The following is a 25,835-nucleotide window of genomic DNA, read 5'->3' on the forward strand; positions in this document are numbered from 1 at the left end:
CTCCACGCCAATTAATGGATTAAGAAATTATTTTGAGGCGAGGCTTGTTGTGAGACAGCTATGATACGTGGCTGGAGAGGCATTTCTGTTGTGGTTATTGCCAGCTATATGGCCCGAATGCATTTTAATCACGCAACAGCAATGTATACAACCCGATATTTGTCTTTACTGAGCGACACGGCCTATAAAACATCCCCCTGCTCCTTTTAAAGCAATGAAAAACAACTTTGTTCCTCTGAAAAGGTTGATATAAAACACCCTTTGAGCAGTACTCGTCACATTTACTGTGTCGACTCAAACCAGCGACTGCCTGTCTGCCGCGCACCTTCATCCCTGCGCTGTTCAGAGGACAAAAGACACTTTGACACGGCAGTTAACCCACAGAAACCCCGGACCCCCTCTAACCCTCCTGCCCACCCAGCTCGCAGTCCTGTGTTAAGAGTGGCGTTTATAGATTTTTGGAAAAAGATGAAAATTGAGATTGAAATCGACTTGGCCCCAAGAATGACATTTGATTTCTTACTTAGTGGTGCAAGTGTGCGTGAGAGTGTGTGTGTGAGTATGTATTAGGTGGGGGGGGGGGGGGGGGGGTTATGCCTGATAGAGAGATCTAACAGTGTAACTGGTGGCTGGCTGCACAATACATTTTATTGTCTATTATTTTACATTTTGAAGCATAATCAGAAGCTAACTGTTCATAGTGGTAGAAAGGACTTCTTCTAACTATTATTTTCAATAGAGTCAATAATTTTTTTTTATTCACCTTGAAATGCCAGAAAATAGTGAAACATGCCCAAAGTGACGTCAACCAATTGATTGCTTTGTCCAGACGACAATCCAAAACCAAAAGATATTTAATTATATTCAACCAAAGAGACAAGCCACAACAACAAATGTCAGATCAAACTAGAATAGATGTTCATTATTTTTATTTAAAAAGAGTCTGTCAGATGAGAAAGCTACTAATTACACAAACTCAGACCAATCATGTATTAATATAAAAGAAAAATAGCTATATTCTAACTCCATTGCCTCTCTCTGTTAAACTTGTACAGTTTCTTTTAAATCTTAAATCTACACTTTGAAACAGGGAGAAGTTCAGGTGGTGAAGCAGGACCCAGCCTTCATTGTGTCTGTGCTTTAGTGCTGCATATTAGCAAACAAATGCGTAATTAAATCAGCACCATTAGTCTGTCCGCCGGCGCTTCAGTTCCTCCCGTTGCTGTCCTGTTGTTTATTTCTTATTTTAACACGCGGTGTAACCAGGTTAACATTAGTAATGTATTAATCTTGTATTAACAGAATTATGTGCGAGGTGTCTTGATATAAAGCAGTTGGATCAAACCCTGCATCAACAGCCTAGTGCACTAAAATCTATCATGTAAATAATAAATATATTGAGAAGACTTTCTAGTGGTGTAAAGTACTTGAAGGGATACGTGGTGAGAGAGAGTGTAGCGTGTTGACTTAATTGTCATTCTAATCATTGTACATCCTAAAGAGAGCTCAATTCTCAATTTCCACCCAGCAACATGGAAAATGGCAGTCCTTTTTCCTCCGCTAATGCAAACAACATAGCTCCTCTAAAATCAATGTAATTGGCTGCACCATTGAGTCTGGCTGAATGTCTTGTGTGATGCTTGTAGTGGTGCGATGATGGCGGGGTAGTTCCTTCATAGTGATGGGAGGAGCACTCACATGTGGATGGTTGGGAAATCTAGTTCAAAATATACAGAGACAGATTTGCATTTGTGATGCTCGTCAACCAGGCAGCTAGAGGAGGTGACGCGTCATTTAGCCTGAACCAAGCACTTCTGTTTCACTCTCAGGTGTGTTTTGCTGTAAGAAGAATGCAGCTTTTTAGGAATAAATATCATTTTGCAAAAGTTTACACACAATACTGACTTAAATGCTCTGCTCCGTATTAGGATGATGTATTAATATAGAATTCACACGCTCGATTTTCCTGAACAAACTCCTCTTTCGGGGCCGTTTCTTTGAATTTAGGGGTTTTAAAGGAGCATTCCACCAATTCCACACATCTAGAGAGAGCTTATAGTTTCTAGGTCTGACTAAATGAACAGAAAGCCATATGAGTCATAAACTGGGCCATAAAGTTTAAAAGAAGTGGACATTTACTAGGCAGGGGAAGCTTAATAAAAGACACTAGTTGCATTATGGGAAATTTAGGATCCAACGCATTTTTTAGATCAGGACCCACTAAAAATCTGGATATTTTCAGCTTTTTATAATTGGTTTCATGCAAGCCAGCAGACTGCAATGCAATATTAAAACCAGAAACACAAAATGATACCCCTTCAAATGCTTAGTAGAAGTTCCATTAATCTATAACCAGATCTAAACAGATATTAAAGTCATGCATTGTATTTTTTAAGAAACAACTGTACTACAATAACAATCATCCAGCGGGATAACAAATACAAATTGTATTTATCCGACAAACTAGCTAATTGTAAGTCAGGTGATTGGAGAGATTGGATTGCGATTAAAAATGCAATAAAGTGACACGAGCCTGGTCACGCTGACTGTCGTCTGCACACAGAAAAAAAGCTGAACAAGGAGAGGACTGAACTATTCTCTTAGGGAATATCAAAAACTGGGTTAAGGAAAAGTGTGTCTGTTTGTGTGAGTTTTACATAAATGTACTTGAACCCAGGCTATATTTGTAAATGCATTAGAGCGCCGGCTCTGTGCTGGAGGCCCTCTCACCAGGATCTGTTTGTCAGCTCCCACATTTTCTGCGTGGAGAATGAATGCAGAATGCCGGATATCCATCACATTAATGCGGTTTGATAGCAGCCTGGCACTTTGAGGCAATTCCGTTCACAGGACGGCTCTCGTATCCCACTGGTCCCGGCTTTTTCAACGCTGCACGCCACTTAAAAACAATTCCAGTGCTGTCGTGCTGGTGGTAGATTTCACAGTTGTATTGAATTCTACAGTAAAGCTGTTTGTTTACCATTGCTCTTCGCTCTTTTAGTGAAATATCAACTTGGGCTTAGAGAGCGGGGTTGACCTATGTTTAAAAACGTTATTTTGTGGACATTTGGGCTATTTAAAAATCTCACAAATCCCCAAAGTAAAAAAAGATGCGCACAATTACGATATTCCGCAGGTATGCACATCATTGGGATCATGAAGCGATGAGCATTTTCTTCAACGTGCTTAACGCTGCATCAAAAAGCCACAATAGTAATAGAATCTCCTTCTTTCTACAGCGCTTGGACACGTCTCACTTCAGTAAACCTGTCTCAACATGTCTCCATGCGTTTGGAACAGTTTAAAGCTGTGGATGATTTCTATGTTGTGTTTAACACACTGTGACAAATAGTTCACGCTGAGAAATGTCTTCACATTTGTTTACAACTACACAATAATGCTGCATCAAGAATTAATTAGGGGTAAATATATAGTTTATAAGTAAAGACTTTTCATTTTGCTTTATTTTACCTAAACGTTTATCATCTTTCAATGCATTTTGAATTGGATTAGTTTTTTTTGTTTCTTATCTGCTATAACTCAATAGAAAAATACATGAAAATAAAAATAAAATGATGGCTGCATTGATTCTTTCTAGTAATATATTTGAATATTTTATGCAATTTGCAGTCAAGAGATGTGCTTTTTTTTCCCCTTGACAGCTTATTCTAAATGGGTTTTAATTGCAGAAAGGTTACTAAATGCATTGTGGAGTTTACTCCCACATGAAAAGATTCTTCCTGCAGCATCACGGCACCACAATCTCCCATCTTATTTGTCTCCTCTCGTCTTTACACCCAGTTAACCCGAGTCTCTGCAAGGAGGGAAGAACGCAGGCGAACAATCCGGTCGCATCTGAGAAGTGAAGTTAATGGCGCATCAACAGGTCGAGACTCTGAGCTCACATAATGGCAGTCTTTATTCCACTGCAGCTTGTTTGGCCATTATGGTACAGTTAGTCTAAATAACAGCAGAACAAATGGCACAGTGCCCGCATAGAGGGAGGAAGTGATATCTGCCTATTTGTATTTGAATCGCTCCGCTTCTAGAGCATGAGCAACATGAGCAGATTATTATTTGTAGGTTACTTGGTCAAAAGAACTTTTGAGGACATGTTGAATGTCAGGTTTCCTTTCTTTATGTCTAAATGAGCCAAATGACATTAAATCAATCAGATCACGATGTGAATTTGGTGTGGGACTTTTATTTCCTGCATGTTATTTTCAAAATTAAAAAATCCTAAATATATTTTTTTTCTGCACACATTTGATGAGGAAAATAAAATCTCCTGTGAATTAACCGTCTTTCAAAATGTGAATTTTCCTTTAAAAAACGAATTTTAACAAACACTTACAAATGTGAACTTTCATAGCCAAATGAAAATGACTTTTTCCCCCTCAAATTAAATATCAAATTATTGGTAATTTAATTCTTCAATTATAGCAAGTAAAAGTAGTGCTGTGCATCATTTTTATTTGTCTTTTTTTCTCATATCACGTCCTCCTGCTGTTTCTGTCTGCTAGACGCACTACAACTGATCCAGTAAAGTGGGACAGACAATCTCATGAGACAAAGCGGGCTTTGGTTTTGGACATGGTCAGATGGTGTCTGGAAGGCCTTATACACACTAGAGTTTATACACACAGGGGACTAGGTGTCCATCCATCAGTGGCCTCTCTGAGATTTAAACCAACAGTTCTAAGGTGGATGTCAGGCTCCCTCTAGTGGAGAGTTTCTACAATCTTCATCGCTGCACTAAAGAAAGGAGGAGCCTAACTTTCTCAAGGAGAGTTAGAGAAAAGTTGAAGAAGCAGAGCTCTCATCACAGGACAATATAATATGGATAATATGGGTCAAACTATGGTGGTCTGTCTGCCCCCTTACCGAGGAGCAATAAATATCATTTATTTAACTTTATTTGGGCTTGCACTGATGATGATCTCTGCACCTCAACTGTCGTTTGAAAAAAATGGTTAATAAGTAGTTATATTTCAGCTTGATGACATCTTCCATGGGTAGTATGTTTTAAACTTGTAAGGTGACTAAATCAAGCACTAAATATTTACTCAAGAGTCAAAAAAGGCACAAGCTACTGAACGGTGTCTTATCCGGTACACAATAACTAAATTATACTGTTGAATTTAATTTAAATGCATTAGATTCCATTTTAAAAATCTAATAACTTATATAAATAACCTGTTGGGGACAAAATGTATATTTACATGTAAGAAAACAGAAAATGAAAGTCAAATGTGACTTGCGTTTCTGTTTGTTAGACTGTGCTGCTCTCTAGTGGTGATATCAGGACTTACAGCATCTTTACACAACTTAAAAGGAAATCTGAAGCGTCAACTAGACGCCTCTTTTAGTCTTCTTGCAAGTTCAGTTTCTCATTTTAGGAACAGATGATGCTAATTCAAAGCATTCAAGATTTAAATCTGTCACTGAGGACCAAAGTTATGTGTTGTTCTGGAGGGCTGGGCGATAATTTAATATGATAATTCACCATCTTCGAATAGAATTGTAGCGTGAGGAAATCATGTATGTTATTGATAATAAAAAGCACATACTAACTCAAATTTCTTTAGAAAATGCACGTAAACATAGTCAGTATAGCTGGGAATATATATTTTTCACTTGAAACTGTTATGTTTGTTTTACACTAAAGTTTTTAATTAAATAAGAAACTACCCAGTACTTTTTGTTTGTCAAGTATTTGAATCACAGGAGAATATAAAAATGGTCTCTACCACGTGGTTATTACACATGGTTATTTCATATAGACTACTTATTTATTGAATTACCAGAAATCGTGATAGATGACTTATATTGTGATATAGATTTTCTCCATATCGACAGCCTTTTAAACTCTCATTGGTTCATTGCCTCACAGGAAAGACGTCCTCCACCTTTTAGGAACTAAAAGTTAGTCTGGATGGAGACACAATTAGCTATACCAATGTGTCTAAAACAGAATTACGATTGGAGGAAGAAGGAGACGACAACGCCTGCGTGCTGCTCATGAAATGATGTTTCACAGAATAACTGTCTGCTTTACTTCAATGACCTGCAGTTAATATACAGATGTATCAGACTGCTCACACTGTACATCAACACCAACAGGAGGTGTAGGGTTTCACATAAGAGGTTGCTGTTGTCCCATTTCCAGAAATAAAGTTCATTCTCTCGAGTCCAATAAATAACTCTTTTTCCAAGCAGTGATTGTCAGACATGTAACAGACGTATACAGCTCTTTCGCCACTCGTAAAAGCAAGTTATTATGTTCTTAAGTGGGGCTGGAACAAGAAATGGAGAAAGCAGCAATTATAATAAGTGGGCCTTTGTTGAACCTTTTGTAACCTCTCCAGCATTTCCACCACCAGCTGAACCAGCCAGTGGGAGCTCAGCTGAGCACGTCATCAAACAAAAAGCCCTTATTTTACAATACACATATGTAGAAAACACATCTTTATTCTAACAATGCAACACATAGACTAAGAGAGTGTCACTCAGCCTCTGAACATCTGTCTACTATTAGAAAGACATAAAGAACAAGAGCCTATACTGCCAAGGGACTACAGATCATTTTTAACATAAATTACAACTCGTAGCAGTTAAATACATTAAATCATTAAAGTCAAAAAGATGATGTGCTGACTGTGACAGTGGAATATAAACATGACCATGGACAGGAAAGAGGAGATCATTAATTCATTTCTACCCTTTCTAAATGTAAACCAAACATCTTTTACTCACCTGTGCCATGCTGGTAATTTAGTTTGTATAACTTCAAACTTAATCCTTCAAATGTTTTAGTTTAGTAAATATTCTGCTGTGGTCTCTCCCTCTATCTTTACTATACTGGTAGATGGTTAATAATGTGATCTGGATTATATTTGTTATAATGCTACAGCAGCTTATGTTCTAAATAAATCACCCGCTATTATTGGATGAAGTGAGACGTGAGACGTGTGGTTAAGAGAGGTCGAGGCAGCAGCCATCACCTTCTGTAATAATAAGTCCTACTAAGACACGCCCACATAGCACCACATGTCACATGACTGAAGAGGGGCAGCTTAAAAAAAGCAAATAGCTGCACACATCTGCTCAAACTAATATGTCACAGTTTATTCGATCTGTAAAAATAGTCATTTGTTTTTACTATAGTACCCCTTTAGGCAACATAAGCATGACTAATGTCTTTATGGTTATGTTCACAACACTTGTTTAATATTTTAGAAAGCTTGTGGTATTTGTTAATATAAGTCAACACTGACGTGGAGCATGTTCATTCACTCACTCTCCACCACGACCACCTCGACACAAAATGACATATCCTCCAAAACACATTTGGGAAAAAACATTAAGTGAACTTGTTTAATTTGTCATACTTGAAACCTGCCGCATCAAATGAGATTTAAAAACACACGCGCAGTGTCCCGTGATGAACTCTAACCATGGCTCTGTTTTTTGGAATGAAAATGGTTAAAACAACAACTGAAGAAATAAGAGTTCTGTGGTGACTAATGACTGAAATTAAAGTACAGTATGAAATATGCAAAATGCTGTACTTACATCGTGTTGGCTCGATCTAAATCCATATTTATGAAAATATCCATATGCATGTAAATGTGTACAGTTCTCATCCGCAAATTTGGTCCAGAAGGTGCAAAGTATGACACTACTTCAAGTGTCTTCAGAGGAAGGTTGTGTCTGCAGATACATCAGGATCCTTTCCAGACATCAAGGGAAGATGTTGTTGTTTTGAGGTCCAACAACAACTCCATGCAGGCGTAAATATGAAGTTATATCCCCTTTTTATGGAGTAAATGTAAATGTGTAAATAGCCCCATTGGACAGCACAGACCTCCATGAAGTCATTCTATTATGTGCAAAACATCCATGTTGTTGTCCTCTCTCTGGGTTGAAGGGTTGAAAGACGCAGACAAATTATTCTCCACATACTGAAGTGTTGCTTGACTGAAGTTAAAGGAAAGAGTCCTGTGTTTGCTCAGTGGGACTCTGGTGTCCTCCCATCATGCTGCTGATGTTGCAGGTTTTCTGTCCACTCACGTCTTGTCTTTTTCTGTGTCTTCTTGTTCTTGTCATCCTCCAAGATGTAGTGACAAATTATTCAGAAACCAGAGCTGGCACGAGGAAGAAGCGGTAAATCGGAGATGCGTTGATCATTTCATAAAATCAATGATCTTCTGAGAAATTCTTTCCTTGGAAAAAAAATGAAAAAAAGGTGATCCATACACACCTGTTGGCTGGCCGAGACGACACCATTAAAGTTTGACATTTGCAGGGACGAAAAGACTAAGAGGTGTGAGAGAGTGTTAGTCATAGCAGAGAGGAAGAGGTAGATGGAGAGACCAGAGAAAGAAAGGTGAAGGATGGAGAGTTGAGGAGTCGAGGATCCTGCCGTCACTCTGCCAGGAGGATGAATGGAAAGGCTGCCTCTCTGCCTCCTTTTATATTCTCTCTTCCCCTGCTGCCTCGCTTTGGCTTTTACCCTGGCTTCAATGTGTGTGTGTGTGTGTGTGTGTGTGTGTGTGTGTGTGTGTGTGTGTGTGTGTGTGTGTGTGTGTGTGTGTGTGTGTGTGTGAGAGAGAGACCTCTTTCAGAGCAGCAGGAATATATTATAACCCAAACAAAAGGAGCCGGCTTATTGTTTATGAATTACTAGCCTTCCAAAGCCAACAAAGGCCCCTATTTTCATAGAAAACTCCATTTTCATTTCAGCTCCATTTGATTACCAAAGCAAAGACAATAAAAAAGGCCTCTCTGAGCACAACGTCCCAAAGGGATTCATTCCTCCTTCTCTCGCTCATTCAACGCCACTGAAAAGGTTTCTTTATTGCTTTCTTTTCAGGGCCGACGTCAAATGGGCTTTTAGGAGTAAACCAATGACAAAAAAAAAAAACTATTGCTTGGCTATTTTGTACAATAACAGGGCCGGGGAAAGAGAGGAGTCCTGTGTTGTCTTTGTCATCTCTCTTTCTCTATTGCTCCTTTCTGTTACTGGAGATGAAAATTGCAGAGGCTGAAAATTCACGACAGGGCTTTGAAGGGAAAGAGAGAGAAAGAAGAGGCAGCCACAAAGCAACAATACAAGTCAAATCTAAATTATCACTCGCTGTTGAGCACAGTGAAGAGACAGAAAGGTACTGTACGGCTTTAGAGGAGTCCGGGGGTGTGTGTGTGTGTGTGTGTGTGTGTGTGTGTGTGTGTGTGTGTGCGTGTGTGTGTGTGTGTGTGTGTGTGTGTGTGCGTGTGTGTGTGTGTGTGTGTTGTGGGACACCTGTTGGGTTCAGGGCCAAAAACAACACAACCCCAGTGACTCACTTTCATTTTATCTAGAATGGACTTGTTGCAGACCTCTAGGTGTGTGTCGATGGGGCTGATCTTCATTGACTCATCTGTTTTCTAACTCGCTGCAGAGATTCCACTTTTCAAGTTTATCTTTCATCTTCTATGAAGCTAAATGCAATGATTTACTTGGTGTTAGGGGTTGGAGAGATAACCTCCCTTCCTGCACGCCAGCCGCTAAATCCCCCCCCAATGCTTTCCCACTTTTTAGTCTTAGAATGTATCTCAGATGTTTGGAAGAAATAAGTCCAACTCTTACACATGAAAAGCTGCAAACCAATAAAAAACGAGCCCTTCCTCAATTCAGTTCCCTCAGTGGTTTCGCTGCATATGTAAGCACTGACTGGCCTGTAAAATATGGGGAAAAAATATATTATTCTTAAAAGCGTCAGCACACGCTGACTGAAGAAGATGCTCTTTCATCTTTTGCTTTGCCTCCTGTTTTTGTCCTCCTGGATGAATATTTGGCTCGAGACAAAAGGTGAACCGATCAATTATTCCTCTTGCAGGGCCCTGGTGTTGTTGTGAAAAGCGTTGACATTTGAGCTTTCCAGACGACATCTGCAAATTTATATGCCTTTCTTTGTGCGAGGCAGCCAGCCCCGTATCAAAGGCTGTAAAAGGCCTTGTCAATTTAGTAAGGACGACTCCACAAAGCCTCTTTTCTCCTCTGTTGTTATGGGAAGAATGCTTCTCACTGGTGTCCTGCCAAAACCCGATGGCAATTTAGCCCCGTGATGTTATTGATTGCATTGATAACAGACATCCAGCACGGAAGCCATCAAACTGTCAGTGATGCATTGTGAAACATCACTTATCTACATGTGGAGATCAAATTCAAGAAAAAGAGGCTTTACAATGAATACATACAATAGGTGTCTGTCTGAAACCTCTATGGTGTCACATGTTAATATGAAACTGTAAGTGGTGTCTATAGTCACCATGCAGCCACACAGCCTCCATGAATCATCTCAGTGGATTAGAGTTATATGCACTTTATATATGTTCTACTCAAACAGAAGCCACTTTCCTAAAGCCTATCAGACAATCAGCACACAGCAAACATATATATACTGTTCTATTTCATCAGTAGATAGGTTTTAAATATTACAATGGCGCACAGTGCAGGAAGAGAGAGTCACAATGGCAGTAAAATAAGCATCTGACGTCTTTCACCTTGCAGTTTATTCCTCATCTAAATGTGCAAAACAGGTTATTCTAAGCAAGAGCCCTCTTTTCCGCAGCAAAACTCTCCATATGAACTCCTTATAGCAGATAATAGAGCTCTCACACAGGTAAGAAAATACCCGAACACAACCGAGAGCTAAAAACACAAGCAAAAAATGAAAAGAGTATTTTCCCCAATCCATGCCCTGCATTCAGTAAGAAATGCTATGTATAAAGCAATCACATAAAACAGGTTTAAGTTAAACTAATGCACATATCAGAGATACATGACTTACACACGTTTCTTATGTGTATTCTGTCAGCAGACACAAATGCATGTAGTACTACAAAATGTGTACTCTAGAGGTACATATCAGTGCTGAATACTGAGAAAACATTCATAGTTTACATCACAAAAGTATCAATGCATGTATCAAATACATGACTTATAGAGAGTAACCTGCATAACATCAACACAATGCAGAGTTTAATACACCCACGCGAGACACTTAAACATCAGGAAATGAACCAGCAATCAAAGAGACAAACAGAGATAAAGTGTATATTACTCACATTTGTTGTCGATGTCAATTCTCCTTTCTTTCATGGAGATGTTCATTGATGTCCAACTGCTATGAAAGTCTGTTTGTTTGTTGACAGAAGTCTTCTTCCTCTCTGTTGACAGTCTTCTTGTTTGTTTGTTTCCTCTCTGTGGCTGTTAGCACGTTAGCAGACATCATTAGCAACACCGGGTAACTAGCGAACGTTACTTTCACTGGAAGCTAAACGGTTGTTTAATTTAAATTACCGTGTTAACTTTCCGTTTGTTTGTAGTGTTGACAGACTTTGTCCGGTTTCACTAATAACTTCATCTTTTCTTTTCCAGCGACGTCTCCGCTCAGTTCCACGGTGGCCTTACAGAAGCTGCTTGATTGTTTGATACTTAACTAGGTTTAATTAGGGATAACGACTTCCACCTGTGCTCCCAGGTAGACCGCAATAAGCCTGCAATACTCTTTCTGGCCACACTGATTGTACGTAAAACGTAGGGGGGCGCTGTTTCACCCACGTTTGAGGGTGTAATGTTCTACTCTGACCACTAACAGCAGGGGCGCTGTTTCACTCATGTGAGGGAACTCGGGAATTTAAGAGACAAATACATATTTAATCAAAGACAGCATTCTAATATGAATATGTCGAAGCTGCCTGTGATCTGTTTATGTAAGAGAACTGCATTATGCGTTTGTGTGAGAAATAATTAGTACAACCTTTCATGCATGTCACTGTATGTTGGTTTATTAATGTTTTAGCTGCAGAGAGATATAGATTTACTAGACAACTGTTTGATTCAACATTTTATTAACAGACAAATGGGTGAAATAAATAGAGGGGGGATGATTCTTGTCATAGTAACTACTGTAATCACCATCATCACATTTGAACACGCAATACATTTACATCAGTCACTTTCATTTAAATACATAAGTTAGAGTCAATGATTGACAAACTGTATCACATAGCTTGCATTAGTGTGGTTTCTAATTTCAATAATAACTTTAGCAAAGTGAAATGTTCTTCTCCCCCAAGGCACGTCTCACAACGTTCATGAGAGATATGCTGCACAAATCATCAAACAGGTCAAGTAGAAAAGAAGCAGTGTTACAAATCAAAACCAGAGTAGAAACACAATCATAAATATAAAAATAAGAAATCATTACACGGTAAGTTGCATATTGACATTGTAAAAATAATTTAAAAAACATTTTCCAGTGTTGTATTGCTTGGGATTTGGTCTTGAAACAGAAAGAGCAGCGGGCTGGCGAGCTGTGAATATATTCTTTAGCTCCTGTTAGGAGAAACTAAACATTAACGCTTCAGTGCAGTATTTGACTTTACTATTTGTCTCATTAATAACTTCCTCCTTCTGACCATCATAACATAGACAGCTGGAGCAAAAAAAGGTGCCAGTAGTTTAGAAAAGTTCAACATAAATACAACTTCTGTGAAGTGTTGAACAATGAAAGGACTTACAGGTGGAACATTTAGCTGGACCCTATTCCAAGTGACTAAGGGAAGCGTGAACCTCTGCATTTTTAAACATTTAGTTAACGCCTCAGCTGCCTTTACATTGTGAGTCATGTTTGCATGGAGCCACAGCAGCCTGGATTTGTAGTGGCGTGGGGCTTTGAGGTCTTCTTGATTTTATTTTGATCAACTGTAATAGAAGCGCCCATATTTTCCTCCTGAATCAGGGTTTCTTAAACTTTTAAATGTTGCTTCAAGTGTTTATTTGCAAGAATATGCACCTTGAAATAGAAGTATAATAAAAAAATATTATATATATTTTAAATAATCAAAATAATCACCTGAAACTTGCATGTCCCAGGAAGCAATCCCTCACTTTTAAGTGCTGATAAATTATGGTTTACTTTAAATTTAGGCCGTACTACACTTTGTATTTGATATCAGAAATACACCAACTTTATAGTTTGTTAGAATCAAGAAAAATATATCATACAATAAAATAGAAATGGCTGCCAATGAAATGAGGAGTGTGGATGTCTATTTAAAGTTCACATCTCTTTGAAATGTTTATTTCATGCACGAGGCCAGTCAATAAAATACTGTCCTTCTAATAGCGACATGTCATACTTTATGCAGATAAGCACAAGGAGGAATGAAAGACGAATACACAGGTCGATGAGAAAAAGTGGAAAGAAAACAGTGATTTTGCTCCGAACAAGGCTGTGGGAAAAAGTAAAGGAGCGTGACAGGAAGTGATGTCATCATACCTACCAGCTAATTTGGCTTCACAGCTTTTCGGTCTGTTGGGATGGCTTTGCTGTTGGCTGGCGGGCATTTTTCTCTTGGTCCACAGTTTGTTACAAAGCAAGTGAAAATGGTGAAGACGTGTTGAAGGAAGAATTGGCAGCTTCTGGCACGGTTCATTTGGTCATTATCAAGTCATAAAGTCGGTCTTGTCCGTGGTGATCAGATCCATATTGATCTCAGAGGTTAGTCTCATCCCAGGTGGGGTCGTTCATGTTCTTCAGAACTCTCCTGACGATCTTCTCCAGCTCTTTCCTCGCTCGCTGCTCCTCCTCCAGCGTCCTCTTCATCCTCTTGTTGTCCTGGAGAGAGACGAAGAATGACAGGAAGGGAGAGGAATATCTCTATTGGTTCTTGGACAGAAGTTTGAACCTTTTAACGAGTCACTGATGAGATAAGCTCAGGTCATTAATACATTCAGCAGACTCACCTGTTTGAGCCCCTGGATCTCATCTTTCAGACTGTACACAGTGTCCACCAGACTCCTGCAGGAACAGAACAGCTTTACTCCGACACACACTGACTGCAGCCTGATACCAACTGTGAAATACCCTTTACATCATTTCACATACTGACATGGTGGTTTGTTTCCACTTTGACTCTTGGCCATACATGCTTTGAATGCTTACAAGTTTGGAAAGTTTCTAAATGTGTGCTTGAGTTGTGATTGGTTTCATTGTGAGTTCAGAATCTCCCCTTTTCCTCTGTGTTGTATCTTTTGATGCTGCATCCTTTTATTCGCTGCTGCTGCTGCTGCTGTTCTTTGTCCCCACAGTCTCCGCTATTAAAGCTTAACTTATCCTCATGTTGAGAAGACATAAAAAACACACCTTCGTCGCTCCCCTCTCACCTCTCCTCCACTACAGTTTGCCCGTTGCTCCTGGTCTCCTCCACGATGATCTTCTCCTCCTCTGGGAACAACATGTGCACGTCCTTCCTGCTGGAGCCTGATTGAACAGTGACAACAGTGGAAGTTATTAACCCTGCGTGATGCACACACACATACACATATGCACACAAACAAACAAAACAGACACACATCCGGTCATTAAATATACTGTACTATGGGGTATCTGCTTACTGAATCTACTGTACACAGAGGCTTGTACACAACGACACACACACACACAGCAGAGGAAATGTTTGGGAGGATATATAGATACTTCTGTTCCTAGCTGTAAGCTAGCCGGTTCGCTAAGCATGTCAGACACCGATGTCTTACGAGAAAATGAGGCAGTCCTGTAACTAGTGGCGGTCCAGAGACTGTCATAATCCGAGTCCTCTGACTGGTCAGAACATGGCAGGTTGCCAGCGACGGTGAGGCTGGTGTCAGCGAGCACGTGGTTGTGCATGAGGTCAGTCCCCTGCCAGGCTGTACCACAAAGTAACCAGCAATAGACGGGGTTTGAACAAACCAAATTGAATGTCAGAGGGGGGGGGGGGGGCAAACCACAGTGAAGTTGTAAATAAATTAAAAAAAGATTTTAACCAGAAACAAAAGGCAAAACCAAGTTAAAATGAGGGAAACAAGAGTAAGACACCATTCATAATAAAAGGAGGACGATGAAACCAAACGTATGGATGAAATAGTTAATGAAAAAACAGGATGGATGAGGAAAGCAGAGGAAGGGCAGACATGAAAAAGAGAGGAGAGAGAAAAACATTGTTAGAGCCGACGGCAGAGAACAAACGACGGTTAGCAATAAGACAGTGTGTGAGCATGTGTGTGTGTGTGTGTGTGTGTGTGTGTGTGTGTGTGTGTGTGTGTGTGTGTGTGCGCTCACTGGAGTTGAGCGTCTGTCGTGTCTTGGCGCTGGTACAGTACGCCTCGATCACTTTCAGTATCTGAGCGTCCTCCTCTAGAGCTGCTGTACCTGAGAGACAAGGAGAGGACAGAAGGACATGTGAGAGACTTCACATGTGGATATTGGCTATTAACTTTGTTATATATATATATATATTTATTTATATTTAAGTAACGGAAGCCTACGTGAAGGCAATAGAATGTGTACCAATGAATTAAACAAATTTTTTTAAGTTTAAGGAAACATTGTTCATTCACGTAGGAGTGAAGTACTGCTGACTTGCATACTTACTTTTTCTGACGGTGAAGTCCTCCTCTGAAGGTTTCCTGTCTGGCTTCCTCTTAGGCAGAAGCTTCTTCATGTTTTTAGGACTCTTACTCATATCCTACAAACAAAGACACAGAAATATGTTGAGTAGGAATGTAGCTCCAAGTCCAATTCAACAGGACTCATAGGATAAAAAAAAAACATCCTCAAGAACCCTTTTAGGTCCCTTACTCCCACTCTGAGCAACACATTTTAATATGCCATATGTGTACAGCACCTCCTTCAAGCAGAGAGCAGCCGAGGGCCGGAGGGGAGGCGCAGGGCGAAGGCAGCTCAGGCTCCAGGGTTTCGGGGTACTCGGTGGCTCCAGGGGCCCCCACATAGGGCTGCTGCTGCTGAGGGCCGTCCCAAATGACGAGGGATGGGGAAGGGTGTGGTAGGTGTGTCCAATGCTCCCTCCACGAGACTCCGAGTGTCTGGAGGGAGTGGCGGGCTGAGAGGGCAACTGGGAGAAGCGGAGAAGAGGTGATAGAAAACAGGAAAGAACAGATGCTGTATGAAGGCAGTGAAGTGGATCAGCTGAGGACTTACCGTGTGACAGACGGACTGAGGCTTCTGTGAGTGTGTGTGCGTGGCCGGAGTGTGTGTGTGTTTGGTGAGAAGGTCCAGCCACTCCTGTAGCTCTTGCTGACTGTTACAGGCCACCTGCACCCGATCACACTGGCCTCCTGAACAACAACAACAACACACACAGTTGTTTTTATACTAATAAACAAGTGCAAGTACAGTGTGTATACCTGTGAATACCAAATTCTGCCAGAATAGACAATTCAAATGACGACAGAAAGGGCTGACCAGAAATTTCAAAAGCGTTCTTCAGGTTTTCTCCGTCTTCTATTCTGGAGATGAGCATCCCGGACAGTGGTATCCTTCCCTATGGAGACACACACACACACACACACACACACACACACACACGTGTGTAAACCAGTTGAACGAAGAGACCGAAACCCATTTAAATGCTGCAGGGAACGATTTTATGCTTTAAATCATCATTCAAGTTTAAACATACCTGGTAGATGAACCCACTCATCCTCAAGCTGGCAGAGAGCATGAGCAGAGAGTGAGGGAAGAGGACGAGGTAGCGTTCATTTGACTCCTGAAAAACAAAGACAAAAAACACCGTTAACTTACTTTCTTGTGGTCACTTGAACACAACAGTGTTGTGTGTTCGTTTTGGGTCTGAATGCAACATGAGGCCTGTTTAGGTCAATAAGTCAGTGTCCGTACCTGACAGTTCTGCGTGCGGACTGTAGAATGGGACATGTGGAGAACGGGGCCCAGAGTCCTGATGTCATCCCCCTCCCAGTTTCTGATTGGCTCTGTTAAAATCTGCAACTCCAGCTCCTTCTTCTTCCTCACCTCCTGGCACTGAGTCTGAACACACACACACGTAGAAGCATTCAGAGGCACATGAATGCACAAAAAACTCAAATCAATACAGTTCCTCCGTACACCTCCATGAGTAACACCGAGGTGTAACGTCACACTGTTTCTATCTTACTGCAAAGTTTTTAAAGTCCATCATGGCAGCAATGAGTTCGGCTCTGTCAGGGTGTTGGTCCTGAGACAAAGGAAAGAAAAGACACTTTTCACTGAGCTCATTGTTGTGTTATTTATTTGGATAGTCACACAGACAGACAGGTGGCTCACCTCCATGTGTCTGTCCAGTTCCTTCAGCAGCGTTGGGTACCTCTCCAGTCTGGTGAAGGGTTTACTCAGACTAGTGGTCAGCGTCAGGATCCCAGGAGAGGACGACCCCTTAGACTCCATGTACTCCCCCAGCTCCTCACTGTGATGCACACACACACACACACACACACACACACACACAATATATTCACATGCTATAGGAACTAACACACAAGACGAAATAGCATATCTCTGACTGTACCTGTGTTGTATGAGTACATTGACAGCACATGGGTGGTTGGAGCAGTAGGCCACATAGATGAGCTTCATCTGGGGCATGAGATTGAGGAAGAAGCCCCCGATCCTCTGCTGGTTCTCTGGGAGTCTACACAGACACGGGATCACAAAGACACTTTATCACCGTTCTATCTCTCTTGACTGCATCGACACAGGACTCAGACAGACAGTTCCTTCAGTCTACCACTAGATGTCACTGTAGCTCTATTAACTGCCTACATGAAACTAATACCAGGTCTGAGCTTCAGCGCCCCTCTGGTTTAGAAGAGAAGCCGGAGGAGGTTCAAAACTTATTTTTTTACGCAGTTATTGACGTCATATTATCATTTGACAAGTTCATTATCACACTATGTTCCAGCAGCATCTGTAGCAGACAGAAGGAGATCAGAGCACTGACTTTGTATGCTCCTCCAAGGACTGAACCAGCATCTGCTGGAAGGTTGAGATCTCCTCCAGATTTCCCTGAATGTGACTGATGTCAACACTGCTGAGTCTGCAATACAGTGAGGAGAGGAGAGGAGAGGAGAGGAGAGGAGAGGAGAGGAGAGGAGAGGAGAGGAGAGTCATAATGGATCGCTGACATTTTCAATAAAAGGTTAGTTTAAATAAATCATTATGCTTGTGAAGCTCTCGGATAATAATTCATGCATTTTGTAATATATTTATATGTGTATAATGTAGGACAAAGGACACATCCAGTATGCATATAATATACAGTGTGTTCTTATATTCTGTCAAATTTGACAGATTATATTGGTATTGCAATAGATATGCTCTAACATCTGACTCTGTTGAATTAAACAGTGTAAAAATAAAAGTGTAAAAATAAACCTGTCTGTGGGGTGAAGTGAGCGCAGGTATGAGCCCAGGAGACTCTGGAGCTCCCTCGAATATTCAGTCTCTGTTTCTAGGATGTTCTGCAGGACCTGAGGTGGACACGGACCACAAAACCACACAGAGACTTTTATATTAATTACAGTGAGTGATTTTCCATTAATGTTAGACAAAAGCTCTCGCTAAGGCGAAATGACTCTCCGAGCTGTTCGCTTATTAGTAGGAGATGTGTTTTGTAAAAGGCTAATGGAGAGAGATATCAGACCCGATGGGAGCCGTAACACCAGTAGCTTTCTATGGGTCTGACTCCACTAATTGGCTCATCACTCCACCACATCACAGCCTCTGAGGAGTGAGGGTTCTGCTAATGAATTGTGGAATTTCAGACACATGTTGCTTGGTCTCCCCTCAGGTTTGGACCTCAAATAAATATCATAAAACATAGATGTGTAGGGGGACATTGAAGGCTTTGGGCTACAAGAATAAGCAAACTGCACAAACGCACTCAAACAAAAATAGCCCAAAGTTTGCGTCTTCTGCTTCTACAATATTCTGCTCTGTCCATTAGAAGAACTTTTTATTTATATCTTCTTTTTGTTTTGCTTTTTATTTTCTTGGAACAGCTTTGACTTCAGGCAGCGTGTGTGAGTGAGAGGCTCAGGTACCCCAACCAGAGATGGACTGTCTAAAGAGACTGTCGCAGCTTGCTGCATTATTAACACACACACACACACACACACACACACACACACTGTCAGAAGCCAACCCCGGGGCAAGGCTGCCCCAGAAACCAGTGGGACGGAAGAAATAACCTACATTACATCTGCTGCACTCCCACACAGGCGTGCTGTGCAGCCTCCACACACGCAGACGCAGCCACACAATCATTAATTGGATGTGCGGATGAAACATTATTGACTGAACAAAAAGCAGGCACACATGTGAGAACGATCTGTTAATTCGGTTCACTCCATCAGTCTAACCGGGAGAGAACAAAGGAGATGATGTCTTCAGAATTCATTAACCAGGTCTAACACAGTTGCTTGAGGACACGATGCTCACCACGTTGTAGTAGGTCTTGCTGATGATGGTGGTGTCGAAACCTTTGGGGGGGCTTTTCAAGGTCCCAGACTTTGGCTTGTCTAATGTCTTGTCTATAAAGCAAGAAAGAGGGAGAGAAACAAGCAGGTTACATCAAGTTACAATCAAATGCTGAGCAGCAACGTAGCCGAACTAATCAAGAACATGACTTGTTGTGTGCATATATTCTACAGCATGTAGGACAACCAATGATTGGATGCTTTAAAGCAATTCTCTGAGTGCACAATGTCATTACACGGCCCTGTTTATTTTTTTCAACATTGTACGGCCAACAATAGCGCATGCTGTCACATCCTTCACTTCACTATTGTCCTTCGCAGACATTGCAATGTAAAGCCAGAAGAGTAATAAGCGTTTTCTAGATACTGGGGAGTTTGATCTACTTATTATCTCACTGACTAGAGAACATAAAAAGCCACTTGCAGCTGAATCGACTACGTATGTCAGTATATCAAGATAACAGGCACATGTGGCCACCAATTCATCATCCTAATCTTGGGTCCAACAACTCCCTCTGGCCATGTGCATTTGCTGCCATTCCTCAGTGTGGAATGGCTGTTATCATGATCCCTGTTTTCTGCTGTGAGCATTAAGTCAGGAAGTTCCTTTTCTATACAGCAGCTCAGGCACTTCCTGTCTTTGTGTGCGTGTGGAGCTTCCTTCCTTCGTCCCTGCCTCCTCTCCTCAGAAAGCAACACGATCAAACCAGGAGGATAACGGCTCTTACATGCACAGGACAAGAATACGAGCCACACACAAATGAGCTGTAACGATATGTTTAAAGGATAATTAGGCCTACTTCCTGAAGAAATAATGCTGCAACTGAAAGAGGTAGAGGTTTGGGTCTAGTCTCAGATCTTTGATAAGCAGCATGTGCATCATCTTTAACACAAGAGCGTAAACTCTGTCTCAAATCTGAATCTAGAGCAGCCACTGCACCCACCGCTTCCTTTCAGCTCCCGTACGTAGTTACTGGGGAACCACCCAGAATGGCCGTTGAGCGATCCCTCCCACCAGCCCCCCTCCTCCTGCCGGCTCACGCTGATGATGTCGCCCTTGGAGAACGAGAGCTCGTCCTCGTTGGTCTGCTGGAAGGTGAAGCGCGCCTTGAACAGCGCGTGGCCACACCCGCCGCCCTCCGACATGTCCTGAGGACAGACCGTTATCAGTGCTGTACATCTTGACCCAGTCACTGTTTGTCTGCTCACATTGCTCAGATGTGTTGTTGTTGTTGTTGTTGTTGTCGTCGTTAACTCACCAGGCTGCGGTACTGAGGCTGCAGCACTTTGGAGGAGCGACTCTGAGTGTTCAGAGAGTCAAACGACTTGATCCTCAAGTGTGAGGAGTGCGGCACGCACACACTGTCTTCAGAAACACCTAAATCTGCACACAGTGTTTCAATTAACAGTCAAGTTAAACAATTAAAAGATCTAAATTTCATTATAAACCCTTATAATGACACTAATACCAACAATGAACCTAAAGAGCATATATTATTATTTTATACAGTACAAGGTAATATGACATTATCACATAAGATACTACTACTAGAACTGATTTTAATAATTAAATGACACAAGTATGTAGTGCATTTATAAAAAAAAAGGTAAACAAAAGACGGGAAAAATAAAAAGAATTTGTAAAAACACAATAATCTCACCTTCGGTAGCTTTGTTGAGGGACACCAGGGAGTTTAGGACCTTGGAGAAGTTCAGTCCCTGCAGGAGGTCATTAACCTCGAAAGGCTTAAGGGGAGAAAAAAGTTTGAGGAGTTTGAGACAAACACAAACACACATTCATAATACATGTATAGAGGACACAGAGCTGACATCTCCACGCATGCATCTCACACAGAGATGTTCGTGATCATAATAACATGAACGATTACCACAGAACACGGTTTACTGAATGAATCCAACAGAAAACGATGCTTTAGAAACGGTGTGAGTGTGTTCCTATAGAATATTGGTATTCAGCTCGCATCGATTCTCATTAAGAATTTACTTTATGAACGCATGCTACAGCCTAAAAATGAAGAAATGCTAAGTGCAGTGGGGGGTTTGTGTCTCTTCTCCAACTGCAGTCTGGAGCAGGATTACTCAAAGTCTGAGCTTCCCCTTGTAATCCCATCACACACACACACACACACACACACACACACACACACACAATCAAAAGACCCTAATCGTGTGTATACCACACACTGAAGGTGGAGGTCATGTGGGGCTTGAAAACTTCTGATTTAAAAACTTTATTTAAAAAGCTGAGAGCAGCCAGGAATAGTGAAGAGCAGGTCTCTTTAGTGTGATGATAAAACGACGGCGTTCTTTAATGTAGTCCTCCTTTTAAGAACCCACTTGGTCTGATTTATATCCACAGGCTGATTAGTAGTCAGGGCGGTGTGGACCCAACAGTTAACACACACTCCCATCTCTCCCACTGGCATTGGGCCAAGGTACAAAACAAGGCTGTCTATGCACCGCTGCAGTAGAAATGTACCAGCGCCAAGGTTGCATTTGTACACATTTTGGGTATTTTAGCTGCCGCAACACTAAAAAGAAACACATGTAGAATGTCAGCGACAAAGAAAAGCTCTCGCAGAAGGATCTTATACCTCACTAAGGGAGAAAAAGTGCAGTTGATATTGAAATAAAGAGCACTTTATTGATCTTTGAAAGAATTCGGTTCTACGTGACATATTTGTTAACATCTTTAAATTAGAATGGATTCTTAAAAGTTAAATATAAATACAATTTGACATCATATAAATAGCAGTAATGCCGCATACCACATACAAGATATTAATAACTGTATATTAAACGCAGTTTTGTTCATCTTGCATGTTACAGTGAAACACATACAGCTGTGAGAAGCAGAGAGAACATAATCCCAGCCTGTGATTGGTCAAACAGCTTACCTGATAACAGGGAGCGCTTGATTTAACGCGGCGGAGACGTAAATGCACAGAATCAATAACCCACCGGATTGAGTTTGATTAATAGATTTAAGATCTGATTAATTGTGTAGGTCCGGTTAATCAAGTCAGGACTCACACCGTCCCTCTGTTGGACAGACGGTGTCCGGCTCGTCCTCTGCCCGTCCAGCGAGTGTCTGGGAGAATCACTCCTCTGCTGCTGAAGGAGGCCCTCGGCTTCCAGCAACATGGCCGACATGCTTCTAATCAACGTGATTGGGTCCACAGACTACTTGACGTGTCGCATTACGTCAGCCCACCCACTCGTCCCCTCTATTTCATCTGCTCACTCTTTTTCCATTGCTCCTTTACCACCGACTCAGGATTTTCTTTAACGCCACCCTCCCCCCCTCGTTACTGACTGGGCTGTTAGGGACATCAAAAATAATTCTCCAAGTGTGGAGCAAAACCTTATTAAAGGTCTACAGGCCCGGGACTCCTGTGTTGTATAACCTGCTCTTTTTTCCATAGCAAAGATCGAAATGTGTGTGTGTGTGTGTGTGTGTGTGTGTGTGTGTGTGTGTGTGTGTGTGTGTGTGGTGTCATTTTGCATACCACACTACTCACTAGCCCTCTCTACACACCCACTGTGGGGCAGGATATAACCTGGCTCGACCCACTGTTGTGCGAACACACAGATGTTGTGTAACCTAGTGGCCTAAAGGACAAGGTGTCTGACTTCAGATCAGAACATTGAGGAGTCGAGTGGCTTTGTGGTTGAAAGATCCAGCATGATGAGCATTTCATGTGCTAATATTTAAGCTTTTTCACCCCCGCTGACACCATGCACACCTTACTGAACATCCAGAACTGGTCCAATTCTGTTAGTTCTGCAATCGAATAATTCTGGAACAAATCTCTCTCTCTCTCTGTCTCTATGTCTCTCTCTCTCTTTCTCTCTCTCTCTGTCTCTATGTCTCTCTCTCTCTCTCTCTCTCTCTCTGTCTCTCTCTCTGTCTCACTGTCTCTCTCTCTCTCTGTCTCTCTCTCTCTCTCTCTCTCTCTCTCTCTCTCTGTCTCACTGTCTCTCTCTCTCTCTGTCTCTCTCTCTCTCTCTGTCTCACTGTCTCTCTCTCTCTCTCTCTCTCTCTCTCTCTCTCTCTCTCTCTCTCTTCTCACATATACACACCTTTGCTGACTAAACATCCATTGTTTAACTGTATAGAGACACAGTATTTGTATCGTAATTGCAATTTTTAAATTAATATTCGAAAAAGATATTTCCCGAAACAGCCATATTGATTTATAAAAGGCAAGTTTCCAGGTTGCGCGTGAGTACAATACCTGTTGCACGAGCCGTTAACTGGAGTAACGGCTAAACATTAACCGTACAGACGTCACTGATAAACAGCAGGATACGTACGTTTCAAAAAGGTGGTATAAACAATGAATATGTTTGCGTAGGTATGGGGTAATGTGTTTTCTAGGCTTCGTACTGTGTAAGTGCTTTAATAAATACATATTATGATAATATGAACTCACCTCCACACCGAAAGCCCCGCAGCCTTTAACAAACTCCTCAACGTTCCTCTGACACTCGCTGTCGCCCCTCGGTTCCTGGAAAAACTACACACAAAAAGTCACTAAATTAGCTTTAAAATACTCACACAAAATGTTAATAAACTGTTTATGAAGGTGTTAAAGGTTTTTTCGTCATGTAAACAATCTTATTCCAGGCGTTGCTAGTGCACTTGCCACCTGCTGCTTACTAGTATCAAGCTAGCAAAAAGAAAATGAGCTAAACTTCCGGTTTCAATTTTCAAATTAAGGCGTTGTGTACGTTTTTATATATGTTGTGTTTAAAATTGAACTTTCTGTAAAAGCTACAAAAATCATTATTTTATTGCAGTTAGTAGTAAGGTACCTGGTTGTTGTTGTGGTCTAGTGTATTTTTAATAAATAGCACAGTGGGTGATCCGTAGCTGCTGACCACTGCTGACAACGAGGTATGCCTTTATTTTGAAAGAAGCTATTCCTCCCTCTATGTTGAGTTGAAGCTAATAGAAGCTACTTTGATAGAGATCTGACAGGGAAGTAGGATAAGAACAAGGAGGATATGACGTTGACAGGCTCATGGTCCATTGTGTGTGTGTGTGTGTGTGTGTGTGTGTGTGTGTGTGTGTGTGTGTGTGTGTGTGTGTGTGTGTGCGTGTGTGCGTGAGAGAGGAGGGAGGTTATAGCTTTATTACTGCAGGCTCGTACTGGTTTTAGCTCTGGTTAACAGTGGACTAATTAGTAGTGGAATTAGCCTACATTCAGTATTAGTAGTATGTATTGCAGTAGTTCTTTTAATGAGAATTATTAGTATCACAGCAATGCAATTTTAAATATGAATCTATGCAGGAATCGGATCTGGTATCAGATTTACATATCAGATGTCACGTATCTTCTTTCCTTTTTTATCTCTAGAATAGAAAATACCTGCAATAAAACAAAAAAACAAAGGGTTCAAAAAGAAGAGCACATACAAGTGAGATAACACATAACCTGTTGATTAAATTAGCACTTTTAACAGGAGGCTTTTACTTTAAGTAATAGTACAACACTTTAATATTTAAATTATATCTAAAAAGTGCTTACCCCTTTTGACTTTAAATTGATTTTTTTGTATACAACAAACAGGACAAAATACTTTAATGCCAAAGGGAAAACAAAATCTAAGAATTCGTGTGTGGCAATGTTTTTATTGCATTTTCATTTTTAAGTCTGTAAATACTACTCTCAACGTCTTTTTTTCTGTAGAATGTTCGGATAATTAGGTTTATTTATGCACTGTCTACATATATAGCCTAGGGGCTGAATATATTTAGCTTTTATTTTGTTTTCTATGTTTTTATGTCCCATATTATTTTGTCCCCCTCCACAGCCCTGTGTCCCTCAATCCACTCACTTTGTCCACCGTCCCGGATCGGAGTCGCTCCAGCAGCCGGCACAGCACCGCTCCATCCTGCAGAGACGTCTGGAGGAAAGCCTCTGGATCCGAAATGCTTTTCTTGGGAGACTCCAGGACTCCCAGCGTGATGAGCCACGTTACCGTCTGTTCGGCCGAATTCATGGCCGGATCTCCAATGTCATACAACAACAACAGCAGCAGCTTCAGTGACCGCGCTCCCCTGTTTGTGGTCCGTCCGAAATGAGACAGAAGGGTCAGCCAGCCGCGCCTTGTTTGAACATCAACGCGCACTGGTTTGGATCACACAGGCTGATGATCCAAAATAGAAAAAAAATAATAGATGTGGAAATGAGAAAGGTACTTCCTTCCTTTATTCTCTCTCTCTCTCTCTCTCTCTCTCTCTCTCTCTCTCTCTCTCTCTCTCTCTCTCTCTCTCTCTCTCTCTCTCTCTCTCACCTTTGCTTGTGTGCACAACTGTGGCAGCAGGACCAGTGTCAAGTGACGCACTCTGAGACGCGACTTCCTTTGACAGTTTTTAAATTAAAAGCATACACTTCAGGTGCGTTTGTTCACAGATGACGATCCGTTTGTATCATCACCATTG

The 25,835-nt window shown here is 41.3% G+C and overlaps 1 protein-coding gene and 1 long non-coding RNA gene across 3 annotated transcripts in view; both read right to left on the reverse strand.

Moving 5' to 3' along the window:
* LOC137878924 (uncharacterized) overlaps positions 1 to 8,360 on the reverse strand; it is a 52,573-nt gene extending 44,213 nt beyond the window's left edge. The window contains exon 1 of the long non-coding RNA XR_011103669.1: positions 7,576 to 8,360. This is a non-coding gene — a long non-coding RNA (uncharacterized lncRNA). The remainder of the gene's footprint in view (positions 1 to 7,575) is intronic.
* A 3,521-nt stretch (positions 8,361 to 11,881) lies between these two features.
* On the reverse strand, positions 11,882 to 25,583 carry arhgef7b (Rho guanine nucleotide exchange factor (GEF) 7b). Of its 2 annotated transcripts, XM_068719472.1 has the most exons (22): positions 25,229 to 25,583; positions 23,821 to 23,904; positions 21,025 to 21,109; positions 20,623 to 20,747; positions 20,308 to 20,512; positions 19,326 to 19,417; positions 18,261 to 18,355; positions 17,827 to 17,922; positions 17,395 to 17,517; positions 17,154 to 17,292; positions 17,005 to 17,064; positions 16,731 to 16,877; positions 16,513 to 16,599; positions 16,296 to 16,374; positions 16,032 to 16,168; positions 15,718 to 15,945; positions 15,465 to 15,558; positions 15,153 to 15,242; positions 14,591 to 14,740; positions 14,219 to 14,315; positions 13,799 to 13,853; positions 11,882 to 13,670 (listed from the first exon to the last, which is right to left on the reverse strand). In XM_068719472.1, the coding sequence occupies exons 1-22, from the start codon at positions 25,391 to 25,393 to the stop codon at positions 13,548 to 13,550; spliced, it is 2,556 nt and encodes an 851-aa protein (XP_068575573.1). In that variant the 5' UTR covers positions 25,394 to 25,583; the 3' UTR covers positions 11,882 to 13,547. The 2 variants fall into 2 exon arrangements, with proteins under 2 accessions (XP_068575573.1, XP_068575574.1); XM_068719473.1 differs by lacking the exon at positions 14,591 to 14,740 and having other exon boundaries at positions 25,229 to 25,579.
* Between the last annotated feature and the right edge of the window lie 252 nt (positions 25,584 to 25,835).

The sequence above is a fragment of the Cebidichthys violaceus genome, unplaced genomic scaffold (genome assembly GCF_023349555.1).
Source record: "Cebidichthys violaceus isolate CVI_PGR_0920_01 unplaced genomic scaffold, fCebVio1.0.p SCAF_24, whole genome shotgun sequence".
In the NCBI taxonomy this organism is placed as follows: Eukaryota; Metazoa; Chordata; class Actinopteri; order Perciformes; family Stichaeidae; genus Cebidichthys; species Cebidichthys violaceus.

What these genes read in the sequence shown, in the direction of transcription:
- arhgef7b (XM_068719472.1), bottom strand. Translation starts at nt 25,393, where the DNA reads ATGAATTCGGCCGAACAGACGGTAACGTGGCTCATCACGCTGGGAGTC. An exon ending in GGACTTCACCGTCAGAAAAA is followed by an intron (nt 15,243 to 15,464) that starts GTAAGTATGCAA and finishes CTTGTCTCTCAG; the next exon opens with GTACAGCAGCTCTAGAGGAG. An exon ending in CAAACTGTAGTGGAGGAGAG is followed by an intron (nt 13,854 to 14,218) that starts GTGAGAGGGGAG and finishes CTGTTCCTGCAG; the next exon opens with GAGTCTGGTGGACACTGTGT.